This window comes from Denticeps clupeoides, chromosome 18 (assembly GCF_900700375.1).
Source record: "Denticeps clupeoides chromosome 18, fDenClu1.1, whole genome shotgun sequence".
In the NCBI taxonomy this organism is placed as follows: Eukaryota; Metazoa; Chordata; class Actinopteri; order Clupeiformes; family Denticipitidae; genus Denticeps; species Denticeps clupeoides.
Genome location: NC_041724.1, coordinates 5,121,082 through 5,139,898, shown reverse-complemented (window position 1 = coordinate 5,139,898; position 18,817 = coordinate 5,121,082). Strand labels below are relative to the sequence as shown.

Below are 18,817 nucleotides of genomic sequence, written 5' to 3'. Positions count from 1 at the left end.
GTGTGTGTGTGTGTGTGTGTGAGGGACGCACAACTCGGTGAACCAAATTATAATTTTTCTAACTTACGCTTGTTGTTTTTACAGTGTGGCTCCAGCCTGTAGTTCAACAAATGACCGGCAGGTGTCGCAGACGTCGCAGGTTTTTGTAAAGCTGAGTTATGAATTTACATTTAGAGCATCTATCAGGCGCCCTTATCCAGAGCGACTTACAATCAGTAGTTACAGGGACAGTCTCCCCCCTGGAGACACTTAAGTTAAGTGTCTTGCTCAGGGACACGATGGTAGTAAGTGGGATTCGAACCTGTGTGTTACCCACTAGGCTACTCGCATCACTATCCGCTCACATCCTAAATTAATTTCCAACCAACCAACCAAAGAAAAAGGCACACAGAATACCCCCACCTATGTTTTACTTTACTATTAATTGTTCTTGACTGGCTAAACTTTAAAAATTATTTTAAATTATTAGGTGTATTTAGCCAACGTTTACTCTTTACGGTGTGTTCCTTTGTCACCTCGACAAGATGTTGTCCACAATGTCTTTTGTTTCATGGTGGTTTTAGCCTCTGATAAATGGCTAAAGAATCCTCAAGAGTAGGGGTTGGTGGAGGAAAAGGCACAAAAGTTAGAAAATTGAGCATTCCAAAGGCTGGAAAATTCAAAGGTTACGCTGAAAAAAGTCAACACAGGCTAAACATAAAAAAATGTCATCTGTCACACCTAATATTTTAGCATTGGCGTAATGTATCAAACCTGCCGTTACCTGGTTTATTCACATTACGGCGATGCTAAAATATTTTTCCGTGTTCTATGGGTTTTAATCATAATGCTAAAAATATTACAAGTATGCTGTTTTTTTTATCTTATTTAAATTCACTTAGCTGTTAATATTTGACCGACTCATCTGTGCTGGGAGATCTCTGAAGTTCCCATCTAATGCTGCATAGGTGGGAATACATACATAACTCCACATGTGTTCATTCATAGTTTTGATGCCTTCAGTGAGAATCTACCAACGTAAATGGTCATGAAAATAAAGAAACCACATTGAATGAGAAGGTGTGTCCAGACTTTTGGCCTGTACTGTGTGTGTGTGTGTGTGTGTGTGTGTGTGTGTGTGTGTGTGTGTGTGTGTGTGTGTGTGTGTGTGTGTATAAAAAGATGCTATACACACACACACTTAAAACAATCTACAATTACACACAAACGTAGACTCAACATAGTATGAGACACACCCAAACAGAAAATCAATGTCTCGGTACACTTCACAGGAAAGGAACAATCAATACTTTTCCCCAGGGATTCTGAAGCCTTCCCAAAAATACCAGGCCTCCATTATTTATTAAGAAATGTCTTCTTCACTATAAACCTCCAGCATCTCAGGAGGCATTGGGAGGCTTTCATGGAGAAAGATCATTTTCTCTAATAGGCGTGTTTGTTCTGGTCCCAGAGGACCAGATGATTGCCATGCATTTTGCTATTCAGTGGGTTTAGGTTTAAACAGGTGGAGTCCAGGTCACCAGAACAACATGGTCATGTGATAAATTACTCTGTAAAGACGTTTGTCCGTGTTGTTTTGTAATTTGTTGGAGAACAGAAACCTCTGACAAGATATCCACAATGGGCCAAAGACGACTCGGCTTTTTCCTGTAGCTGGTGAAGCCCGGTGGAAAAAAAAAACGTTCCTCTGATCTCTGAGATGATCCAGGCCGGTCCACCACCATCACGCTGCCAGGGTTTATCCACTCTTTCATCATTCTGTGTCTCTCCGGTTTCTCCACTTCCCGTTTCAGAGCGAGTCAATACAGCCCATCAACTGACACTGGACCTCTGGGTGATGACGTCAGCTGAACTCTTCCCCAGATTCCCTGAGCAGGAGCAGGTCATTGTTGGTCGGTCTTGGGCTGCATCCCACACAATATCACTTTAGACTTAGATGAACCTACTCAATCATAAAGAATTAACATTTTGTTGTTTAATCCCTCACTTTTATATGCCAATGTTAATATGTGTATACATTGCTATTTAATTTTTTGTTTACATATTTATTACTATTTCACTTTTCACAATATCATGGTTGTTGCTCATCACCTAATTGCTATACTAATTGTTATTTATCATTAATGTTTATTGAGTTAAATTATGAAACATCTGACGCTGTAAGGACAGAAGATTTTACTCATGCAGAGGGAAATGCGATGGATCACTCCGTCCACAGCCACAGGAGTGGCAACAAGTCACTGACCTCATCAGCGGCCTTATCACATGAAGCCGATGGCGCTGTATTCAGTGGGGATTATTCAGGAGTGAATCTTTTATAATGACCTGCCGAAACACCAAAGGCCAAGAAGTGTGTTGCCTTCCTCCAAAAATAGGGCGCGTCAAATAACATCACGACAACGATGGACAGACGTGGCTTTAAGCCTGCAAATGGTCTGCTTGTGGTTTTGGACGTGCGACGTATTCCATCAATCCTATGCAGACATACAGTAATGAATGGCCTGCACACCACTGTAGGAGTTACTGCATTACTATATGAATAATACATATCCCAACAAAGGTGCCTGCTTGTTGGATAAGCGGTCTAGACTCAAGTGCCTCTTAAACTTAGATACTCCAAACACAAACGGAACCATAAGGAGTGAAGGGTTTTGTTATCAAGTCCAGATGTTGTTGGACCTGTGTTGCCAAATAATCACCGCCAAAGAAAAAAAGCCCAATATAGGGGTTATGTGTTTTTATATTTGCTTAGTTCATATTATGTATTCACTTACAGCACAGGCCAAAAGTCTGGACACACCTTCTCATTCAATGTGTTTTCTTTATTGTCATGACCATTTACATTGGTAGATTCTCACTGAAGGCATCAAAACTACGAATGAACACATGTGGAGTTATGTACTTAACAAAAAAAGGTGAAATAACTGAAAACATGTTTTATATTCTAGTTTCTTTGCTCTGATTACTGCTTTGCACACTCTTGGCATTCTCTCGATGAGCTTCAAGAGGTCGTCACCTGAAATGCTTTTCCAACAGTCTTGAAGGAGTTCCCAGAGGTGTTTAGCACTTGTTGGCCCCTTTGCCTTCACTCTACAGTCCAGCTCACCCCAAACCATCTGGATTGGGACTGTGGGGGTCAGGTCTCCACTTTTTGTTAAGTACATAACTCCACATGTGTTCATTCGTAGTTTTGATGCCTTCAGTGAGAATCCAAACTTCAGGCCTGTACTGTATATGAAAACACACTATTATACCTCAAACGTGACCCTATAAATACCTTATAAAATAAATTATTTCAGCTCACTTGGCCGGTTAAAGATTTTTGATGTATGGCATGGAACACTGAGCACAAACGTCGGTCTTAAAATCCAAGCCAGGAAACCAGGAGGGTTCAGAAACAGCCTCGTTCCTCTGATCCCCGGTAGTGGCAACACCGCGCCGGTTCGAGGCGCCGGCTGCGCAGGCGTCGGCGCCCGATAATGGGAACCGTCTCCGTGACCGACAGTAACCCCGACGGCAGCGGCTATAAAGCGACCTGTGGCGGCAGATGCGCTTTTCCGAGAGGAAGACGGAGCAGAGAGAGAGAGAGGGAGAGAGAGAGAGAGAGAGAGAGAGAGAGAGAGAGGGGTGTTGCTGCGGTGGAGGAGTGAGCCGGGGGTCCGCCGCCGGACTGATAGGTGAGATTCGTTCATCCATCCATCCATCCATCCATTCATCAATTCATCCCCTCATCCAGATTTTATTCCGTCTGTTGAGAGCGGGGGGGGGGGGGGGGGGGGGGGGGGGGGGGGGGGCGGCTTAAGTCCTGCAGTTTCGTGAAAAGTTTTGTGGACGGAAGCCGCGTTAGGTGAATAATACTGTTATAAACTGGTAAAAATGCGGGCAAAAAAAAAAAAAAGTCGTCATTTTCTAAAAAGGTAAAGATGGACTAATTGAATAAATACGCGTAATTGATTACTACAACACGACGATTGCTGCTTGGCTATAGATGGTTCTGAACCGATAACAGTTTGCAGTCCGCTCCTTCGTCGTTGTTTTGTGACATGAAAGCTGAAGAAAAAGACGACCGCGATCGTGTCGTGTTCGCCTCGGTCCGTCGGGCGCTTCGCGGGTCACGTGGCCTGTAATTGGCCGCTATCGGACATGACGACCCGGGTTCAAACCCCACTTGCTGCCACCGTGTCCCCGAGCACGACACTTGACTCCAGGGTGTAAGTCGCTCTGGATCGGGGCGTCTGATGTAAAAAAAATAAATAAAAAAGTGTAAATGTGCATCGTAAGTTGTGAGTTCCGTTCTGGAAGCGGCGTGAGTGGATCGGGGCTCTGATGTAATCACGGCCGCCCCCCCCTCGCCTTGATCAGCGAGAACAGTCGACGTCCCGACGCTCGCAACGTGCTAATGGCCTCTCGGTATAACACGATACGCCCGCCACCCCCGGGGGCCATTGTGCCGCGGAATTCTGGGAAACCGGAGCCAGGCAGAGACTTGCGAAAGAAACAGAAATAACAGGAGGGAAGGAGAACGCGCCGGGCCCGAGGAGTCCGATTGGCGGGCGCACTTTGTCCCCGAACCTTTGAGCCGCCCGCTGGCCGCTCCGGGCCGCCTTTCTAAACCCCTGTGCCTGCGTCGCAGGCGCCGCAGAAGACGGGGACGGTCGCCGCGCCCGGGTCGAGATGTCCGTCTCCACTCAGCTGGGCTTGCTGCTGTGGAAGAACTTCACCTACAGACGACGACAAACTGTGAGCGGGCCACATTCATTGCTTTATTTTTATTTTCAAACGTAATTATGACGGTTGTCATTTTCTGCAGAGTTGCCAATATAGGCAAATGGACAAACGGAGGGGGGGGACATTGTACCACTGTTCTTAAAACTAGTTCGTATTAATGTCTTTATGTGAAATGAACAAGCCCACATGCTTAGCAAAACCTATTAAGTTGTAGTAATAGTAATAAACATACTGATGCATAACTTTCCTATAAAGGTTCTCAAGTGTCACGCATTGAGCGGGACAGTCATTCTTTTTTAAGTCTTTTGTCACGCACTACCACCACGCATTGTATTTCTGAAACAAAAAAAAATTGTAGGCTAATACAGTACAGGCCAAAAGTTTGGACACACCATTCAGTGTGTTTTTTTATTTTCATGACCATTTACATTGGTAGATTCTCACTGAAGGCATCAAAACTATGAATGTGATGTTCTGTACTTAACAAAAAGTGGAGACCTGGCCTCCACAGTCACCGGACCTGAACCCCAATCCAGATGGTTTGGGGTGAGCTGGACCAACAAGTGCTAAACACCTCTGGGAACTCCTTCAAGACTGTTGGAAAAGCATTTCAGGTGACGACCTCTTGAAGCTCATCGAGAGAATGCCAAGAGTGTGCAAAGCAGTAATCAGAGCAAAGGACGGCTATTTTGAAGAAACTAGAATATAAAACGTGTTTTCAGTTATTTCAGCCTTTTTTTGTTAAGTACATAACTCCACATGTGTTCATTCATAGTTTTGATGCCTTCAGTGAGAATCTACCAATTTGAATGGTCATGAAAATAAACTTTTGGCCTGTACTGTATGCCCACAGCGCCTCCGCTGGGGTCCTAGAACCTGTCATTTACCAGCCAATCAAAAAAAGAAGAAAACAAAGGGCCCGTACAACAGCCAATCAGAAAAAGCAGTGTTGTATCTGGGCAAAATACAACACAACCAATGAAAAGGCATCCTGGAATTATTCACATTGTTCTGCTACTTGTAACAAAGTACACGTTGATGGACAGGAGCTTCAAGCATAGAGCATAGAGTTTCAGTGTCACAACAAATTCACAACTTGTTTGACACAAACAATGGCAACTTGACTGCCGTTAGAGAACGTTGCCCAGATAGTCAGCATCAGTTTGTCAATGCTGAGTGTCTGGAGCCGAAACGTTTTACAGCCTGTTCACTGACAACACACGTTCAACAAGCTCAAGTTCATACATTTTCTTTTGTATTTTAAATTTGCAATTGGTTTATTTAAATAAAAGAATGCCTAAGACTGCTTAAAGCTGTTCAATTTACTGCGACATGAGGGGGCGCCGTGTGAAACCTTGCCTAGGGCTCCAAATTTGTTAGGGCCGGGCCTGCCGACGAGAGACGAGCGGAGCTGAATCTCTGCCAGGTTGTGTTCTGACGCACAGCGGGGGGCTTTTGGTTCAGTAGCAGCCACCTCTACCGCAAGGAACCAGGTGGAGAGGATGCGGCCCTTATGCGAAACGCGTGTTGCTTCTGGGTGATGGGTTCAAGTCTTCTTTTGTTTCATTTGACTTTATTTTTCCATGCTATTATTAGCACGTTCTACAGTCTCAGCTTGTTCCCACACAAACTTTAGTGCTGACTGCGTCTGCATCTGTGGCCTTTTAACCAGTAACTGTGGTAAGAGTTGACGCCAAAGGACTATGTGGTTTTAAAGCAGAGTTGGGACATTCTGGTCAACAGACTTATTCCTAAGCAGAGATAGAGATGGGTGTCCAGTCCTGAAAGCTCCGTGAGTGGATAGTAACAGTTCTCATGGGAAAATGTCTTAATGGATTCTGCAAAAGGACACTGTTGAAAAAGCTTACTGTGTGTGTCTGTGTGTTCCAGCTCCAGCTGCTGATTGAGATTGTGTGGCCACTCTTCATCTTCTTCATCCTCATCGCCGTGAGACTGAACTATCCACCATATGAGCAGCATGAATGTGAGTACGCCTGATACAAGTCGCGTGGCATCAGCTTTGATACGAACGCAATTTCTGAACCGCATTTCTTTCCAAAAAAAAAAAGAAAAAACACGATTAAAGTGACAGAAATTAAAAGTAGGGCTAGTTGTGCATCTTTGACGGTTCATGAAGATAAAGAGCAAACTCAGACTTCCATCCTGACGTATAAACCAAAGAATATCAGCAGCTAATCAATGATATAGTGCAACGATGCAGCCAATTCAATTATCAGTCTGAACTATTGCATTAAATATTTGCACGTCCGATAGCAAGCTCTATTGTCTGAATGCATGCACCTTTATCAGTAAGCAGTTGGCTATTTTGTGTCCTCATATAGCTAAAAAAAAAAGTGACCCACTGTCTATATGATGAATATGAATGTGCTTGAGAATTCTCATCAATATTTCATCCAGCAACACGTGGCTCTGCCATCTATGTCATATACAGAGTCTGTTTTATTCTCGTAATCAGGGTGTTATCAAGATCACTATGATAGCTGTGGCTTTATCAGGTGCAGGCTGTCCCGGACCCACATTAGAGTTCAGTCCGGTGTGCATGTGATTGCTGTTCTGTTTTTGATTAAATCATATATCCAGATATCCAAAAGAAAATGGCAGTATTGCAGCAATCACACAGTGTTTTTTTTTTCCAGCCAATATTACAAAACTATTAGCGTTTTAGAAGAAACTCAAAATGTCACTACGTGTGAAGCAACAACAGAACCATTTTTGGTTCCATTAAGAACCATGTTGATGTCCGTACGTACACAGATTGAGAGATTTTTTTTCCTACTTCTGAATACCTGTAGGGATAAGTGTTTTATGGCCTCATTACCAAAGTCCCAGAAAGAAAAAAAAGACATGACAACCCTCAAGGAATGATCTGTGTAATTATTTATTTAATATCTGATGCACTTTTCTATAGGAATTCTTCCATATTGTGAATTGGGGTGCTGAAGCTTCTCCCAGCTGTACTGCAGTAAACCAGCAAGTTACAGGAAATAGGAAGTGGCAAAAATATCTTTCATTTCTCTAAATTTGCTGCCTTAGGTGAGAAGGGGAATAGTTGAAGGTTCGGTCATGAGACGGGAACCTGCGCGTCCTCCAGAGCAAATGGCTCTGTCGCAGAAAATCATGCTTTTTTTTGGGTTCATCACGTGTATAGTGCATAAATGTGAGTGTTTTCACTTTTCATCCCAACATGGCGGTCTCAAAACTGCAGACTTCATGCTTTTCTGCGACTTTTATCTTATCTGGCCTATGCTGAGCAATGGGCCAGTTGGCAGTCTTAAGGTTGACTGATAGCAGGGCTCCTTCTTTGACTCGGCACGTAAATAAGCGAGGATCGTCCAGTGGGAGAACAGGTTGCATTGGGTGGGACAAAGTTCTTTTTTAGCTTCTTTGGCAATCACTGCGCAGGCATTATGATAAGGTCCCGCGCACGGAGATGAGCCGAGGCTAGCTAGCTCTTGTCCTATTGCTGAGATAAGATAATCTGTGGGAGAGCGCAGGTCTGCGCTGTGACCGTGTGGCACTAAGGGAGTTGTGTCACCGGGTGGGACGCTGATGTCAGAAGAGGCCACCCGAGGCATGCCTGCCTCTTGAGTTAGATGCATGGGCCGAGACTGCCATTCCAAATAAGGCAGATTGTTTGCCGTTTGGTGGCCAGGGTACAGGTCTGGTGGCCCGTAGGCCCAGATGTGTTTGAAGTAATTTAGGGCTCTAGGCAATGTCTAAACAGCTGGATTGTGTTTGTATGTCTCAGGTCATTTTCCGAATAAAGCCATGCCCTCGGCAGGCACGTTGCCATGGATACAGGGTATCATCTGCAACGCCAACAACCCCTGCTTCCGGCACCCAACGCCTGGAGAGTCACCTGGAGTGGTGGGCAACTTCAACGATTCGATGTAAGCCAGTCTAAATGGGAGGGAATTCACAGTCAGTTTTCCCCCCCTGAGCAATCATGGTTCCTGAAATGTATAGAACATAGAACCATTTGATTAGAGAACAGTAATTTTGTCCTTTGAAAGTTTTGTTTTAGTTATAAGTCCAGATGTTTGGGTGAGACACTCAGCCTGGACTGGATGAAAAATTCTATATATTTCCCCCTAGAGCTGCTTTACACAAGTGTTAATGATGTTTTTTACCCACTAATGCACAATTTGTGTTTGCAGAATATCACGTCTGTTCACAGACGCCAAGAAAATCCTGCTGTACGGTCAGCAGGACAGAAGCCTGGAGAGCTTTAAGGACTTAATCAAGGCCCTCAAGACCATGCAGAACCACACTGGAGGTAGGCCTTGTCCTGCTTCATCACAGTTTTTATGTGGATTTCAGGGTAATACTGCTTGGACAAAAGAATAGTCCATTGCAGCCTCTGGTGTCCAATGAGAGCGGCGTATTCAAATTTGAGCCTATGGGGTGAGTTTTGTGTGGGATGGGTTCTTCAATGGAAGCGGAGAGGGCAAGGCGGCGGCAAGCTTTGGCTCGCAGCTCTAGATCCCGTGCCATTGAGGAATACATACACACCCATCAGGACGCACGCACACACAGACGTCCTTCTGTTCTAATAATGACTTCAAAAGTCCCCCAAAAAAAGTTTACTTCATCGCGGTATTTGTAGAAAGCGAATGTCTGTCTGTGACCTTGCTGTGCCGTCCCCTGGCGTCAGTAAGAGAGATGAGACGCTCATATTGAAATATGGGAAATCAAAAATGGGGCCAAAATAATACCAGTCGCCTGGTATTGTTTGAGGAGCAGCGGGCTGTTCCCCAGAGCTGATGTTTGTGTGGGTTTTGTGTTTGAGGATGGTGTGGCCTATTTACAGTCATATTAAGGGCCGACTGCGAGCAAACATTTTGATGAAATCAGCGTCACTCTTACTTACCCAAACCTTTCAATTTGACCTGCTGCTCACCGTAGTCCACTCTCAACATTGAAGTTATTATTTATTAATATATGCTTTTAAAATGATATAATTTCATTAGAAAACCATCTGAAAGTGGTCCTATTGTGAAGAGGTTATTGGGTTGGGGTGAATGAGGCTGCAGTAGTCTTACTTTTTATCTAAAGAAAATGGCTTTGAAAGCGTTTCCAAGCCATTGTGAAGCTTCTTATGGCTTCCTGGTCCGTGTTCCCTTCCCTTGTGTTCAGGTGGACTGTACTTAACATGAAAGTGTTCCCGGGGGGTCAGCGGGTTTGTGGTCAAGGGTTTCATCGTGCACCCAATGACACCTTCGGTCCTTCTGTATGTCCTATACATCAGTCAGGGCCAGCTTCCCTCCTCTGGTCCATCTGGACTTCAAGATGAAAGCATCGGCTGTTGACTTTGGCTCTCTGATGGAATGTACATCGGGTTTTTTTTAGCGCCAGCGATTATTCAGATGAAGATTAGGCTTTGGCATTGATAGTTTTCATTTAGGGCGTTCTACACAAAAGAACCCTACCGGTTTGGATCAAATCAATCGATATCAGTTGAGATGTGAGTAGTTCAGGCTCTTTGACGTGCAAAGACCATGCAAATGCTTCCTTTTTGCACACACACAGATGAGAAATAAGATTGTGAGGCTTCTCAGTAATATAGACCAGCTTTTATTTATTTATTGCCCTTTAATAATGGTTTTAATAAATACCACATCACATAGCACTCTGATTAGTGCACAGTAATTTACGCCTTTGAAAATCTTGCGTTATTTTTAACTCTGATGAGTCCAGATGTTCCGGTGATACTGGGAAGCTGGCCCTCGGCCTGTACTGGATTTGAATTAGGCTACTGGGGGAAAGGTCACTCATAATTTTAACACCCTCCCCTCCCTCCAGCCAAAAAACCAGTGGACCCCTCTCTGCTACCTCCACACTTAACCTCCTTTGCTTTTTGAATGGTGACAGAGTGACGTCTTTGGAATCCATCGCCTTCAGATGTTTGCTTCCTTCTCCCTCCCCCACACACCTTCACTGAATACACTACCTGAGAGGCCTGGGGGTGTGTGGAGGTGTGTAGAACAGTGGGGTCCCTTGGAAGTGGGGTTAAAGGCGTGAAGAGGAACACTGTCCAGGTTCTCTTCTTTGCTCCCGTCTACGGGGGTCAATGTCCCAAAACCTTCAAACAAAGGCTTATTAAACATGGGAAAAGAGAGGAAGCTGAACGCAGATGCAATCTGGCGTCAGGTCTGGACACGCAGAGCCTTCCCTGGGTTGGAGAAGGGCTCAGAAGTTCAGCTCAGAAGAGCTCATACTCGGGATCAGAGTAGTCTTTCATTACCATCAATCAGTCAATCATTAGGAGCAGAGGTGGGAAACGACGGAGTATAAACACTTTATTACTCTACGTGACCATTTATCATGCTGGTCCACAGATATCGTTACTGTTCTGGGCTGTGCATTTTTAATGGGGCTCATAAACTCGCACACAGACAAGACAATCCCATTGGTGGATCTGTCTTTTCATATAATGCACATCAACATGAAAGCCATAAAATCAAAGGAAAAAGGCAATGGTTTTAGTGTTAGAAGCATCAACACCCACAAAGGAGGAACATCTCCGCTTGTTCTCTTTGTTTTTTTTACCATTAAGCCTGTTTGAGTCAACTCTTGTGTTGTACCGATACTTTCTATACTTCTACTCGAGTGGAGAATCGACTTTTGCCCCCTCTGATTAGGGGAGGCAATATTAGTTTGATTACAAAAGGCATTTTTACTGTGGCATAGATGGAAGGAAAATACATGACTGTGAGCTATGCGCATTGGAGGTGCTCTGGAATGTTCTCTCTCAGTGGATCGGGGTCCCGACAAGTCCATCGACACAAAGCGGAGGTGGATTACGGGCGGGGCGGCGTATCAGTCAGGTGACGCGCCTCGCGGAAGGCTCTCCCCTCGGCTCCTGTTCAGACACGTCTCTGAAGTTTCCCAGAGAAAAGTAACTTAATCCAGCTGAGCAGAAAACTCAGCTCACGTCTGCACGGATGGAGACGCCGGGATGAATGAATAGTTTGCGGGGCGGCCTGGAGCGAGTGAGCACATGCACAAATGCACAATCGAGTGTCACAGAACACAAGCCCAGTAACATTATTAGGCAAAATAAGCTGAAAATTAAGGGCCCTGTCTGTCAGTACACTTGTCATTTACTGTCCCGTTCTGTTCATGTAGAATGACAAGGTGATTATAAGTGCAATGCGTGTGTGTGTTTGTGTGGAGCCAGTAGACTCATAATGTCCTGTTCTTTCATTCAGGATTCAAACTGAGGGACTTTCTACATGACAACGAGACACTGTCCACGTTCCTGGCACGAAATGCCTCTTTTTCAGAGAAGGCGATACGGGAGGTTGTTGATGCCAAAGTGAACCTTGAGAAGGTGAGCATGGATGAAAACACAGCACACAGCAGTCATGTAGAAATTTGATTTGTCTGGTATATACATAGATACATAAACATGTATGTATGTATTTATGTGAGTGTGTATGTGTCTGTATATGTAAAAGACTAGACTAAAACAAAAATTAAAGACAGGTCAGCAAAAAAGAACTATATATACAGTACAGGCCAAAAGTTTGGACACACCTTCTCATTCAATGTGTTTTCTTTATTTTCATGACCACTCACATTGATTGTTATGTACCTAACAAAAAAAGGTGAAATAACTGAAAACTTGTTTAATATTCTAGTTTCTTCAAAATAGCCGCCCTTTGCTCTGATTACTGCTTTACACACTCTTGGCATTCTCTCGATGAGCTTCAAGAGGTCGTCACCTGAAATGGTTGTCCAACAGTCTTGAAGGAGTTCCCAGAGGTGTTTAGCACTTGTTGGCCCCTTTGCCTTCACTCTGCGGTCCAGCTCACCCCAAACCATCTGGATTGGGTTCAGGTCCGGTGACTGTGGAGACCAGGTCTCCACTTTTTGTGAAGTACATAACTCCACATGTGTTCATTCACAGTTTTGATGTCTTCAGTGAGAATCTACCAACGTAAATGGTCATGAAAATAAATAAAACACATTGAATGAGAAGGTGTCCAAACTTTTGGCCTGTACTGTTTATATGTGTGTGTGTGGTGTGTGTATGTGTGTGTGTGTGTATATTTGTGTATGTATGTGTGTGTGTGTGTGTGTGTGTGTGTGGTGTGTATATATATATATATACACACACACACACACACAGTTGTTGTTTTGGTGGTCATAATTTTAGTTTCAGTCAAGTTATGTTTATCACCACACATTTTTGACCACTTATATATGTGTGTGTTTGTGTATGGATCTAGGAATATAAAGTGTTTTTAAGAATTTAGGCAAATTTAACCTCCATTATCTGGGCACCGTGTGAAGCTCTTTGCTCTGTGCTGTTGCTCTTCCCTTTAGTTTACAGAGTGCGTGCGCCTGATGTGCACAATCTTATCACTGGGGGCCTTCTTGTTGCAGGTCCTGACCAAAGGTTCGGGTGTACATCTGAGGGACATGTGCAACGGGTCCAGACTGGAGGACTTTGTGAACATCTCAGACGCGCGAGTGTCTCAGCTGGCCCAGGACATTATCTGTCGAGCCCCTCGCTGGTGGCTCAACCAAGCTGAGGGCCTCTTTAAAGAAAACCTGGACTTCTTCAAACCTATCTGGGTGAGAGAACGAATTGGTGAACGGCCATTTTGGTTGAATGCACCTGTATTTTTAGCTGTGTGCTGATTGGTCAGCTTCTACTAGTCCTACACAACGGCATGCGTATTTCAGTCAAGAAAACCAACCAGTCAACACACGAAAAGAACTTGTGAAGTAGATCAAAGAGTCCATCCTACTGCTATCTCTTACACTGCTGGCTCTTCTGTCGGATTTCTTTTCTAATCAAGAAGGACAGACTATTGATCTTTTTTTTCTTGTTGTTATTTCGTTGTTAGTCCATTATATAGTCTGGGACTAAAGTGTAGCTTAGTTCTTGGATTTTCTAGCTTGGTTTTTATTAGACCAATCCTGTCCCTGAAGGGTTATGCTGGTTTAAATTCCTAATAAATGTCTTCTCCACACACGTTTTTCACCTAATCAGGTTTAAATTGCCGCTCGAGTCCCCTTCACCCCCCTCAGTATGGGCCCTCCCATCCGTAAAATGCAGTTGGCCATATCAAGCAGTGTCTTCCGGCAGACACCGGCACAGCCAAGATACTGAATCATTCATGGACCCTGTGCCAGCTCTGGCAAACGAAACAGAAAGGAAGCCAATGGAGAAAGGCATATTTAAAAGGACGTAGGTGGCGGGGAGCGTGTTAAGTCTTGTCTCGGACACACCTACATGAACATGTAGCCTGCAGGCATGTTTGTAAGTGAGAACTTGTCGGGACAGCTGCGCTGTCTTTTTTCATCCTGCTCTGTGAGCCGATATGAGGTCAATTAAGTCACGTTTCTGGAGCTCGTGCCAGTTTAGCCCGTGATTCAGGGACTTTCGCTGCAGGTTAAGTCGGACCAAAGTTCCACATTTCTGGTTAGATTGCAATGCCAATGGGAAATGGGATTTGTTAGGTGCTTGTGTAACTTTTGCTGCTGTAATCCATGTTAAGTCATTTCCAGGAATTATCAGCCGCAAGGGCTTCAAATCACTCGGATTTTATGACCAGTTTATGACTGAAGAATATGAACATTTAAATAGAGATGGCAGATTAAAGTCATCATTGCTGAACTCTGCAACCTCCCTGAGTCAGGGTCAAATGCAGCACCTTTTTCCATACACTAGGTTATAACATGTGCAGAAGTGACCAAAACAAAGATACTTGGCATTTTTTATTAGCAGGAATTAACGTTCAAATAGCTCATAGCTTAAGTAACTCATAATATTCATTCAGAGAGAAGGTTAATATCATATTTGTCATTTTACTCAACCCTGGCATAGGAGCTGTGTGGGTGAAGACTGTTCAGGAGTCCACAGTCTTCAAAAAGCCTCTGACGATGTTTCTCCTTCTTTTCTTTTGTCTTTTTCTTTCTGTCACAGACCAATTCGAAGACTAACCCCCGTTATATTAAAGAAGTTGTCAGGGCAACAGATAATCTCCTGGAAAGTCTGGGGGCTTTAGCTGTTGAGGTAAGTCTTGCTCTCGCTCTCTCACACACGTACCTACATCATTTATTACCATCGACACTACACAGGTTAGATTAGTCTGTTACTTATGTGCTTTTATGTGTATGTGATTGTGTTAGGATAATAACTGCCACACCAGCTGCATTCTGAAGCATCCATAAACATCTCAGTGTTTCGTAGAGGGGTGCTGAGATTTGAGATGAAGTTTGGGTTTTGTGGCACATCTGAAACAACAAAGAGATTGAAAGAACAGTGGAGGGTGATGAGGCCAAAGCATAGACAACATTTTCAAAAAACTGACGGAAACTGTGTGTGTAGACATATATGGACATCTATTTAGAGATAGTTTTTTAGGAGGGGGTGTGTCATGAACTGGACGCACCACCCAGAAGGAAGAGGTTTTTATGTAGAATATTTCAGTGTTTCACCATCTGTGGTTTCATGTGCCATGAGGCCAATATATCTCCAGTCTTTTGCTTTTCTGATCTCTGATGACATGACTGTGTGTGTGTGTGTGTGTGTGTGTGTGTGTCATAACTATGCCATAATAAATAAGAAAAACCTACAGCATCAAATCATTGTCTATAGTAGAAGCAGAAAAAACTTTTTTTATGTAGCATACATACAAAGCTCAGAGTGCTTTACATTAGAAATGATAACTAGAAACTATAACTATAGCACAATATAACAAAATAAAATACATAAAATTGTGGGAATATTAAAACGAATAAAGTACAAATACTTAAAACAGTAAGATAATATAGATAAAATAACATTTGTTCCAAAAGTGGAGAAAAATATATTTTGAAGGCATCTAAGCTACATTCTCAGCAATTCATATGTCAGTTCATATATCCTAACAATTTTAATAGTTTTTTAGGTGTTTCACACCTAAGCAGTGGTGGCCTAGTGGTTAATTCGCCAAGATGCCACTGAGGTGCAACTGAGCAAAGCACCGTCCCCACACGCTGCTCCCCAGGCGCCTGTCATGGCTGCCCACTGCTCACCAAGGTTGCTGGTTAAAAGCAGAGGACACATTTCATTGTGTCACCGTGCGCTGTGCTGCAGTGTTTCACAATGACAATGGCTTCACTTTCACTTTCAACACCCCTCCTCTGTACAGCACTCCCCCATTGCTCCTCCATTCTTCACCCCTTTATCCTCCCTCTGTTGTAAAGCGTCAGTATGCCAGGCCCGAGCAGTGGCGGCACACAGCTGTTTCCCCCTCTCTCTCTGTTCGGGCCTCAGTCTCCATCCTTCCACTCCTTCTGTCCCTCCCTCCCGGTTCTGCCAGTTCTGAGCTGGGAGCATGTGACACACCAAACTGCTGATGTGGCTGAACCTCCCTCCCTCTCTCCCTCTCTTTTTCTCATGACCGCCAGTAACCTTCACCCGGTGCCCAGTTGTTTTCCTCCTTTTGGCATTTTCCGCTCGTCTGAAGCGGAGTGGAAAACACGGGGAGTGGCGGAGGAGGGAAGGACGAGGTGAAGGGTTTTTAGGGAAAAGGGGACCTTCTTATCACCCCCAGTGGCAATGCTGCCTCTCTGCACATGCCTGTTGTTTGTGGCCAGAGATTTTTAGGACAAAAGGCGCTCCACTTGTCCTGATCAAAGCGGGGTGTAATCTGAGGTCTGAGCATGTTATTCAGGTTCAGATCAATGTCTGTGTTTGTTGTGTTTGCTACGAATGAGTCATGCAACAACTATTTCTGTGATTCTGCACCTCAACGCTGTTTCCCTCAGCTGACTTTCCTTTGCCACAGCAGCAAAGCTCTGGAAAAAAAAAATCCACACAGTGCATCATGGGAAGGGTCTTCAGATGCATTCTCTGAAGGACTTTGCCCGTGCATTGAGGCATTCAGGAATTAGATACTACAAAACCAACCAAATGAGTTCAGTTGGGTCAGAGGTGGCCTAAGGAAGTGGCCCCGTAATCAGAAGGTTGCCGATCTGCCAAGGTGCCACTGAGCAGAGCAGAGCAGAGCATCTGTCATGGCTGCCCACTGCTCACTCAGGCTGATGGGTTAAATGCAGAGGACAAATTTCACTGTGTGCACCGTGTGCTGTGCTGCCGCGTATCACAAGTGACAATCACTTCACTTTACTTTGTGGACCCAGCCGCCCTACTGCTGGGTTGAATCCAAATTCTGGTCTGGACTTGTAGTTTCTGGTCCGTGAAGGTCCGTCACTTCCACGTGTATTGACTCCCCACCATCTCTTCTCTGCCACCGCAGCTGGCCAGCATGCGCAGCTGGAGTGATTTGCGCAACGAGATCCAGTTTCTGATGGAGAACGCCACGGACTCGCCTGCACAAATGTACCAGGCCGTCTCGCGCATCGTCTGCGGGCACCCCGAGGGCGGTGGGCTGAAGATCAAGTCGCTCAACTGGTACGAGGATGAGAACTACCAGGCGTTATTTGCCAACCATGGTAACAGCAGCGAGGATGAATCCGTGACTCTCTACGACAACACCACCAGTAAGCAACCAAACTAGTGTGCTGATATCCTGCCATGGTCCAGCAATGGTCACGGGTGTGACAAATGACGTTATCTGTGCATTTCAGCTCCGTACTGCAACAGCCTGATAAAGAACATGGAGACCAGCCCGGTGTCTCGGATGATCTGGAAGGCCCTGAAACCGCTACTGATGGGCAAGATCCTCTTCACTCCCAACACGCTTGCCACTCAGAAGATCATCACTGAGGTACCAGCCTTCCCGTTCCTGAACTCTTATCCCATGCCTGGCCTCTTGTCCCATTCATTCTGACTCTGTACGCTTCTTCTTCTTCTTCTTCTTCAGGTGAACAAGACTTTTCAGGAGCTGGGGGTGCTGAGAGAATTGGGTGGGATGTGGCTGGAAATGAGGCCAAAAGTTTGGAATTTCATGGAGAACAGTGAAGAGATGGATCTTGTCAGGGTATGGTAGAGCCTTACAGCTTTCTCACGCACAACGTGAGCCATCATAGTCTATTTAAGTAGGTGGCTTACCAGCTCTTCCCTCTGCACAGGCCCTGCTGAGGAACAACGTCAGTGCCATGATCTTCAGCGCCCAGCTGTCAGGCACCCAGTGGAGTGTGGAGGACATAGCCAGTTTCCTATCCAAACACTCAGAAGACACACGGCCTGCAGGAACGGCCTTCACCTGGAGGGACGTCTTTAATGAGACTGACCAGGCCATCACCAGCATCTCACGCTTCATGGAGGTTAGATTGCACCATCTTTTACCCTCAGAAAGGACATTTCGTCCCCAGATAAACCATGTATTGCTGTATTACAACATGCATTACCCAAGTCTGAGACATAACTGAAGCAGAAGTGAAAATTAAATAAGGAAGTGAACAGAAGAAAAGAGATATAGAACCTGAATCACTGGATGTGTTCTGCACTTACACAGTTTGACCAGATGGTGGTGCCCCATGCCACGTGTTGAACCACATTATGAATTCACAAAGCCCTTCAATACACCAATAGATCAGCAAAGGGGCAGAGACGTATGGAAGTGAATTTCCAGTAACACAGTGCATGTCCTGTATGTGTGTGTTCTCCAGTGTGTGAACCTGGATAAGCTGGAGCCAGTAAGCACAGAGGAGAAGCTGGTGAACGAGTCCATGGGTCTGCTTGACAACCGCAAATTCTGGGCAGGTATTGTGTTTTTGAACATTAGCTCAAACAGTTCAGAGCTGCCGCCCCATGTGGACTTCAAGATCCGTATGGACATCGACAACGTGGAGCGCACCAACAAGATCAAAGACGCGTAAGGAGCCTTCAGTATTGTCCACAAAGCTTAGGTTGCAACACTGAAATTTTATGTGCAATTATTTGTTTTGCGTTGTTTTGCAGGTACTGGGACCCTGGTCCTCGAGCAGACCCATTTGAGGACCTCCGTTATGTCTGGGGAGGTTTCTCCTACCTGCAGGATGTGATTGAGCACAGCATAATCAGAGCACTGACCAAAACCAAGGAGAAGATGGGGGTCTACATCCAGCAGATGCCCTACCCCTGTTACGTGGACGACATGTGAGTCTTGTTAGACTTTGTTCA

At 44.8% G+C, this 18,817-nt stretch overlaps 1 protein-coding gene across 1 annotated transcript in view; it reads left to right on the top strand.

Annotated features, from left to right (window-relative positions):
• Positions 1-3,472: 3,472 nt before the first annotated feature.
• The window catches only part of abca1b (ATP-binding cassette, sub-family A (ABC1), member 1B), a 28,131-nt gene continuing 12,786 nt past the window's right edge, over positions 3,473-18,817 (top strand). The window contains exons 1-14 of the mRNA XM_028959490.1: positions 3,473-3,677; positions 4,634-4,740; positions 6,619-6,712; positions 8,498-8,639; positions 8,907-9,025; positions 11,961-12,082; positions 13,141-13,332; positions 14,690-14,779; positions 17,010-17,253; positions 17,341-17,480; positions 17,577-17,693; positions 17,785-17,979; positions 18,325-18,530; positions 18,617-18,793. Coding sequence (XP_028815323.1) covers positions 3,548-3,677; positions 4,634-4,740; positions 6,619-6,712; positions 8,498-8,639; positions 8,907-9,025; positions 11,961-12,082; positions 13,141-13,332; positions 14,690-14,779; positions 17,010-17,253; positions 17,341-17,480; positions 17,577-17,693; positions 17,785-17,979; positions 18,325-18,530; positions 18,617-18,793 — 2,075 coding nt within the window. The 5' untranslated portion in view covers positions 3,473-3,547. The remainder of the gene's footprint in view (positions 3,678-4,633; positions 4,741-6,618; positions 6,713-8,497; positions 8,640-8,906; positions 9,026-11,960; positions 12,083-13,140; positions 13,333-14,689; positions 14,780-17,009; positions 17,254-17,340; positions 17,481-17,576; positions 17,694-17,784; positions 17,980-18,324; positions 18,531-18,616; positions 18,794-18,817) is intronic.